The 8,185-nt window shown below is 43.0% G+C and overlaps 1 protein-coding gene across 1 annotated transcript in view; it reads left to right on the forward strand.

Moving 5' to 3' along the window:
- MRE11A (MRE11 homolog A, double strand break repair nuclease) overlaps positions 1–5,179 on the forward strand; it is a 171,661-nt gene extending 166,482 nt beyond the window's left edge. The window contains exon 18 of the mRNA XM_018556808.1: positions 4,811–5,179. Coding sequence (XP_018412310.1) covers positions 4,811–5,179 — 369 coding nt within the window. The remainder of the gene's footprint in view (positions 1–4,810) is intronic.
- The last annotated feature ends 3,006 nt before the right edge of the window (positions 5,180–8,185 follow it).

The following is an 8,185-nucleotide window of genomic DNA, read 5'->3' on the forward strand; positions in this document are numbered from 1 at the left end:
CGGAGATCATCACTATTAAGGATCCACCTACTTCCAAAAAAGGAAGAGGGTGCAGAGAACCTTTGATGGCATTGAGGACACTTGGAAAAAAAGTTGTCTGAGTTATCCAATCCAATGAGATGTGAGGGTGCAAACCATGTGTGCGTGTGGGGGGGGGAGACTTGGAGCTAGTCTCTAATATATTGCAGCTTTCTTATATTTATCCTAGTTGTGGCTGCTGCACTAGTTAAACACTTCCTGTTCTAGGTTTATAACACTATCTCACTATAATGTATCTCTGGAGGAGCAAAGCTGTGACCCTAGGACAGATAGTGGTTTAGGACTACAGAATACTTAACCCTCTCCTAACCTCCATAACATAAAGGGGAGGTGGTCTGAAGAGATACCTGGGGACAATGCAGACTGTTAAATCTGCTGCAGAACTGGAGAGCACAGGAAGTTCTCACTAGATTTCTGGAATGATCAACATGTATTTTTTGCACTTATTGAACAAATATAACAAAACTGTTTCAATGCTTCAGCCAATTAAAAATACTTAGGCTAACCATGTGTGCAAGGACCCATCCATCCGTCACCAGAAGAGGGAGCCACATAGGAGAACAGAGGACATCACACCTAACCAGGGGCATAACTACAAATCATGGAGGTACATCCGAGATGATTTGTGTCATTGTACAGACAGTATTTATTAACCCCTTCGTGATTGACGTGATTAAACAGACTCCCAGCGGCAAACTCTGTTTAAACAGAAGCGATTCTGGCGAGTTTCCTGTCGCCAGATCGCTTCTGTTTCCCGAAGAAGGCCCACCCCCCCGCTGGACACCCCGCCGTGCTTCCCGGGCTCCGTTGCCCCTCCTACGGGCCCGTGACCGGTGATCTTTGTGTCCGCGGGGAGCTGGGGAGGAAAAAACAGTAGAATAATGGGCTTTACCGAAAAGCCGTCACTTTGTTTCGTCTGCCCACAGCACATTCTCCTAAAAGGATTTTGGCTTCCTCAGTAAGTTTTGGCAAACTCCAATCTAGCTGTTTTATGTTTCTGTGTCAGCAGTGGGGTCCTCCTGGGTCTCCTACCATAGCGTCCCTTTTCATTTAGATGGTGACGTATAGTGCGAGCTGACACAGTTGTACTCTGTGCCTGAAGGTCAGCTTGAATATGTCTGGAAGTTGATCGAGGGTCTTATCCACCATTCCAGCAATCCTTCGTTGCAATCTTTGATCAATAGTTCTCTTTTGTCCACGTCCAGGGAGATTAGCTACAGTGCTATGGGCTGTAAACTTCTTGACGATGTTGCACACAGTGGACACAGGAACAGTAAGATCTCTGGAGATGGACTTGTAACCTTCAGATTGTCCATGCTTTTCCACAAGACTTGGAATGCAATTATTTCTTGCGATTTGGAGAAGGTGCCAATAATTTCGGGCAGTCCATTTTTGCAGTTTTGCGTGGAATGTGTCAGATTTGGCTTTTTTTTCTCTACTTTTTTTGTCAACAAAAGAAATAAACATGACAATGCCTAAACATTTGTAATTGCAACAATTTTCTGCGCGAAGTGGTGCATTATCTGACATGCAGGGGTGCCAATATTTTTGCCCATGACTGTAAATTACTGTAAGGCGGAGCTTTAGGCTTGTTCTTTATCTTTTTGCCCCTCGTGTTTACATAACTCAATAGATGAAGCAGAAATGTACACACATAGGTAAAAATGTTGGAGCAGTGACTCATTTCATTTGAGGGTAGGGACTGTTGTGAATGTGCAACTATGTAAAGCGCTGCGTACATTGTCTGCGCTATATAAAAATACCTGTAATGTAATATAGTACAACATCACTTAAGACCCCTGGAGTGTGTATGCACCAAATCCAACAAAGCACCAAAGGCAACTATAATCAAAAAGGGTAAAGGTGCACAAGGACATACAAAAATGCTTTTGTGTTAAATATGATACGTAAATGTAAATATATTTGTGTTTATATTTATGTATTTGTGTGGGTATATATATTTGTGCGTGCGTGCGTGCGTGCGCGGGCCAACAACATAATTCAGCATCTATGTAAATGGATGTTCCCCCCAAGCATTGTCAGTACCCAGAAGCTGCACGCTGTATACATAAACACATGACACATCAGCACATTCATCCGAGTGCACATGTGTTGTTATCAGGTCTAGTTTCCAACAATGCTCAGACCTTACATTAAGTGACACCAGCCAAGAGAGAAGTCTCTGCCCAGCGCTCACTGACACACACTTTGCTAAGGACCAATGCGATGGGTAGTGGCCAAGTGAGCACAAATAAAAGAACAGCAAAAATGTTTAATTTGCTGTTTTCATTTTATTAATTACACATTGGGCAGTGCAAGTGGAAGGTTAGTGGTACAGTTTTGTGTGTGTAGATGCACGTTTGGAAGAGTTTCCACGTTTTCTTGCCACGAGTTGAATGGCGTTTTTCTTTATTTAACGCACATGTGCACTTGTATTCGCATGCAGTGCCACAGTGTGATTTCTTTTTACTGAATTTTTATTAGCCTTTAAGCACATCTACAGTGTTTCCATCTCTTGGGGTGCATCAATTAAATTTCCCTGTTGCTCTGTAAGAAAGTCAGATTAAATTCATACACTTTTTCTAAAGTCTGTCTTACGTGGACAATACAGCTGTGTGACTGTATTTTAATCCTGCCCACTGAACACAGCGTGAGTGAACATTCATGGTGGATTAATCTCCTCCATGTGATATGAGTTCTAGCATATTTGGCTCGTAATAAACCAACTCTTTTCTTGTTCTCTTTTTCTTGTTTTTTTTTTCTCGAATGAAGTTTTAACAGTGAATGTGACTTTCATTTAGGAACCCTATTACATATAGTTACATAGTATTTGAGTTGAATAAAGACACAGGTCCATCAGGTTCAACCCATTGTGTGTAAGCATGTGATTCTGCATGTGCATGAGTGTGTATGAGTCCCTGTGTGATCTTGTTCTTAAGTGTACCTGTACTCCTGTATGTTATGATCTCCGAGGGAATCGTTCAAATGATTTTTGAACGATTCAATCCTCCCAGCTGAAACCATTGCTTGCGGCAGCGAGTTCCAGACCCTAACTGTTCTAGCGGAAAAGAAGCCCCTTGTGCTGAAATCCTTTTTCCACCAATTTTAGGTGGTGGCCTCTAGTCTTTGTTATGGAGTTTACCGTAAAAAGCTTATTTCTGATGTTGCTATCACCATTGAGCATCTTGTACATGGAAATCATGTCCCCCCTTAATCTCCGCACTTCCAGCGTGAACATGTTTAAATTTAGTAACCTTGTCGATTCATTTTAAAAGTAGAATTTTGAGGTCAGACACAATTTATAATAACATTCTACAAGTCTCTGATGGCATTTTCAAATGTTCTGATAAGATTTTTAGTATAAACGTTCACACTAAAATCTACCAGTGTATGGAGAGCATTGCAGTAAAAATCTATCAATCAAGGTGTTTTTTTTTTTGCACCCTTGCTGATCCTGTTTATTGCTGTAAGCCATAATATTTCATCACTTATCATTAACATGATTTCAAATGTCTTTACTTGGAAATGTATAACATATTTACAAATAAAAAGCATTCTGTGCTTAACAGGCCTCTACCCTTAAAGGATAAGTCTGTGAAGGTTCTCCTTCATCCAGGTCATGGTAGATCTGTAAAAAATAAGTCAAGGCAGCTAGACTTGCTATATTTTTCTTGAAGGCGTTGCACTGGTCATCCAACCAGCTTTCTTAATTCAGAATGACTTGTATAAAAATTATCTGGGAAGGATAAGTTCACCTTTTGCAATAAATACAGAAATGCATAATTAATAATATATTTAAAAATATGCATTTCTTTAATATTTGCATTCAAGCCTGGAAAGCATTGTAATTGTGATCACTCGATCAGAGCTGCAAAACTCAGACTTCTGCACATTCTCTCCCAGACAGAGCTCGTACTGAGGTACAGAGTTTCGGGGGGGATGGCTGGACTTCAAACTACATTAAATCAGTGCCCAGCCGTCCTCGCTCTAGGTAGATGCAGGAATATGGGCAGCTCTACATACGAGCACTTCCAGTTCGAAAATATGCAGAAGTCTGAGCTGTGCGGCTATGATCGAGTGATCACTATTGCAATGCTTTCCAGGCTTGAATGCAAACTTTAAAGTAATGCAGATTTTTTTGTATATATTATTAATTATGCATTTCTTTAATTTTTGCAAAAGGTGAACTTATCCTTTATTTTTTATATTATTCTTTAACTTTTAGACCCCGTTCACATTGAGCGATTTATCGTGCGGTAATTCCCGCGATATCACGGCAAATTACCGCGCGATATCGCGCTCCAATGCAATCCAATGGGGCAAAGGGTCCTGCTGTCGCGGGTCGTGTGTCGCTACAGCAGGACCCTTTTTGGAGCGGATTTAGCCGCGATTCAAGCTTGCTCAATGCAAGCTTGAACGCGACATCGCGCGGCAAATCTTGCAATGTCGCGCAATATGCAAATTGCGCGACAAACGCACGATTTGCATATCGCGCAGTGGGAACGGGGCCTAACACACAACAGGAGTGGGCGGAGGGGAGTTTGGGGTTGAAGTGGAGGAAGATAAGGGGAGCAGTATAGGGAGAGGGGGCTCTGGAAGCATAGTAGAAAACAGTGCAGGGGGATGCTGGAGCCCAAGCAGGGGAGCAGTATAGGGGGCCCTGTATGTGGGGGAGGGGAGCAATAGAGTTGCTCACCTTGAGAAAAAGAGCTGTATGGGGCTGGGGGTGCTTAAGAAAAGGAGTAGTTCTGGGGTAACTCTGTAGATTTAGGAGAGGAGCAGTACAGGGTGCATATTGGAGGCTAAGGAGGAGAGCAGCAAAGGCAGGTGCTTGAGTGAGGAGCAGTACAGGAGGGGGACTCTGGAGGAGAGGAACAGCACAAAGGGGAAACTGGAGAAGAAGAAAAGGAACAGTACAAGGGAAAACTGGAGGTGGAGAAGAGGAGTAAAACAGGAGGGGAATTTAGGAGGAGAAGAGCAATGCAAGGAGAATGCTGGAGGTGGAAGAGAGGAGCAGTACAGGAGGGACAGTGAAGATGAAGAGCAGCAAAGGGTGACACTAATGTGGAAGGAGATAAACAGAACTGGGGAACACTGTGGGAAGAAGCAGAGAGGCACTACAGGGGAAAACGAGAGTTGAAAGAGAGGAGCAGTACAAGGAAGAATCTTGAGGTGTAGGAAGAGAGTAGAACAGGCGTGATGATGGAGGAGAAGGAAAGACACAGTGGTAGGGAGAGATAAGCCTACTTTTGGGTGAAACACATCAGAGATGGAAGTCTTAGATGGGGCTTTGTTGTGCATGTGTCCAGTACAATACAGTTTTATCCCAATTCTGGAGTTTTTAGGTTGCAACCAGTTTTTCATCTGTGGCCTTTGAGTGGAGCCTAGACACACAACAGTCAGCACAGTGCTTGGGAGCAACATTCATTTGTCATGTCATGTTAATGTGAAGCTTTGGATGCCATTTACTTCAAACAGGGGATTTTAGGACTGACATGGTTAACCATAATGGTGTTCTTCTTTAAAGGAAAAGCTGATAAATATCCACGAATGGTATATTTGATCTCAATGGAGGCATATGGTTATGTTGCTTTGAATTTCCTTACGAAGCACACTTTAATTTATGCCTCTCATGCCATCTTGACATCACTTGCACAAGATTATTTGTTTTCCTTGAAGCCTCAATAGCTCTTATCTGGTTTGTCTCTTGCAGGGCCTGTCATTGTAATGAACTGTATTTCTTTATTACAGTGCTGCATATTAGTTTAAATGAGACTGATAAGAGCTGGGAGCTTGGGAATGACGCAATGTCCGGATAACTTTTCACCCTGCTCTGCATTGCCTATTCGAAATGAGTCTGCTGGCAGTGTCTCAGTTTTGTTGTTTGATGAAAAAATACACAAGTATAGGGGAGCTTCAGTGGAAGCCATCAATTGATCCAAATTTATAAGGAGCTGAATCATAACTTTTTCTGCTTTATTTTGAGCTTATCCAAGCCCCTCCCACTTCCTCTGTTTAAATAAATTATTATTCACTTGATGTCCTTTAGGTGCTAGAAAATTTGACTACTCCAGGAAAGTCAGTCATCCAGCAGACCCCCTTCCATCCTTGCACGTCATAGTCCTCTCCTCTTCTGGGGGTGTCTAATTACTGTCTGTGCTGATTCAGCATCTCTGCCCTTCCCTACATAACCTTTGATGGAGCTGTCAGGGGAGGAGAGAATACTATTGAGTGCCAATTGACAGCTTTGAGTCTGCGGGTGCTGCTGCCATCACGTCCATGATTGTGGCGCCCATCAGAGATCTCAAAAATATTGGATGTCTACACAAGGGAGGTTTTTACAGGTAAATAACATGCCTGAAATGCATTCAATTCACATATAATCTTAGGGAAGATTTGTGTTGAAATGAATGGTCAGCCAACAGGGTCTCTTTAACCTCCCTGGCGGTATTCCTGAGTGTGGCTCGGGGTGTATTTTCTGTACCAAGAGCGGTAACCCCCAAGCCACACTCGGGATTGCGCAAAAGTGTCACTTACCTTGTCCCTGCAATTCTGCGGTGTCCTCTGCTGTGTTCGCCCGACCGATGCCGGCATTCGGCCTTCAGTTTCGTTTTAGGCGTCACAGCGGGGGGCGGAGCCGACGGGAAATTCAAAAGTGCAAACATGACATTTACACAGAATACACACAATACAATGTAATCTGCTATAATTACATATACACTGAGTGGCCAGATTATTATGACCACCTGACGTTATGTAAACTCCAATAAGGGATATTCAGAAGGACAGGGCCAAGCTCAACTTTTACCAGAAAGGTTGATATTTGCATACAATTTAAAGTATATGCCATGGCAAAAAAAAACCCCAACCTATGCCACACAGTTCTGCAATACATGCACATTTCCTCGCACTCTTAGATCTCTGCAATATAGACAGTAGTTCTGCAGTCCATGATAAGGACTGGGCTAATTAGACAACACAGGAAGTGTGCACAGGACAGCTCTGAATTTCAGATATGATCAACAGGTTTGTTTTTTTTGCACTTGTTGAATATGACAAATATTTGTTCAGTGGTATATTTAACAGGCCAAATAATAGCAGAAGAAGAATAAGAGAAGTTCATTGTTAGGGTGTGCATACTCTTTAAAGTGACATTAAAGGCAAACAAAATTTCCCCTCACCCCAATGTTAAGTAAAGCACTTACCTTCTTCTTTCCTGTAGTTTTCAGCCTTCTCTCCAGCGCTGCTGCGGGTCTCCGATCCAGCGCTGACTCCTCTGTGCTTGCTGGCACTTCCTGTCCCACTGTGTCTGCATGTGGGTGCACGCGTCCATAGACTCACCTTGTGTCTCTCCTCGCGTCCCGGATGAAAATGTGAACTGCGCATGGCCCCGCCCCAAGATGCTTTGCGGCCTCCCGAGCAGTTTCACATTTTCAAACAGGAGCGTGCGGGGAAGACACAGGTAAGTTTAAACCGCTGTTAAAGCTTTTTTCTTTTACTTTTTGCATATATCTACTGCTTGCTAGCCATATATATGTGCAAAAAAAGCTGAGGGTTTAATAACCCTTTAAGCTGCTTCACTCATTGTATGTATTCATAGTTTTGACACTGGTTTCCACCAAAGGTAATTGCATGGAAGCTTAAAATGTGTGCCTTGTTACTAGCACTGATTTTACAATCAAGATATATTGAATTTTAAGGTGGGGGGAGCATGGTGGCACTACATCAATAGTTAGTCCAAATCTTGGAGCCCATTGTGATGGTGCAATGTTGAAGAAAGTCGATGGGCACTCCTTTGCCCATCAACTGCTGGTAGCCAGCCTCACGTTCTGGAATGTGATAATAAAAACAAGCAGGGCTGTCATTCATTTTAACAAATGGCTACTTGGATGGTGCAGACACCTTGCACACCTTTTAGGGTGTCAGCCACAATGTGTAAGCCCCCCCCCCCCCATCAGGAAGGTCCCTTACAAGATATATTGAATTTTAAGGTGGGGGGAGCATGGTGGCACTACATCAATAGTTAGTCCAAATCTTGGAGCCCATTGTGATGGTGCAATGTTGAAGAAAGTCGATGGGCACTCCTTTGCCCATCAACTGCTGGTAGCCAGCCTCACGTTCTGGAATGTGATAATAAAAACAAGCA

Source organism: Nanorana parkeri, unplaced genomic scaffold (assembly GCF_000935625.1).
Source record: "Nanorana parkeri isolate BGI_ZX_2015 unplaced genomic scaffold, ASM93562v1 scaffold254, whole genome shotgun sequence".
NCBI classification, from domain to species: Eukaryota; Metazoa; Chordata; class Amphibia; order Anura; family Dicroglossidae; genus Nanorana; species Nanorana parkeri.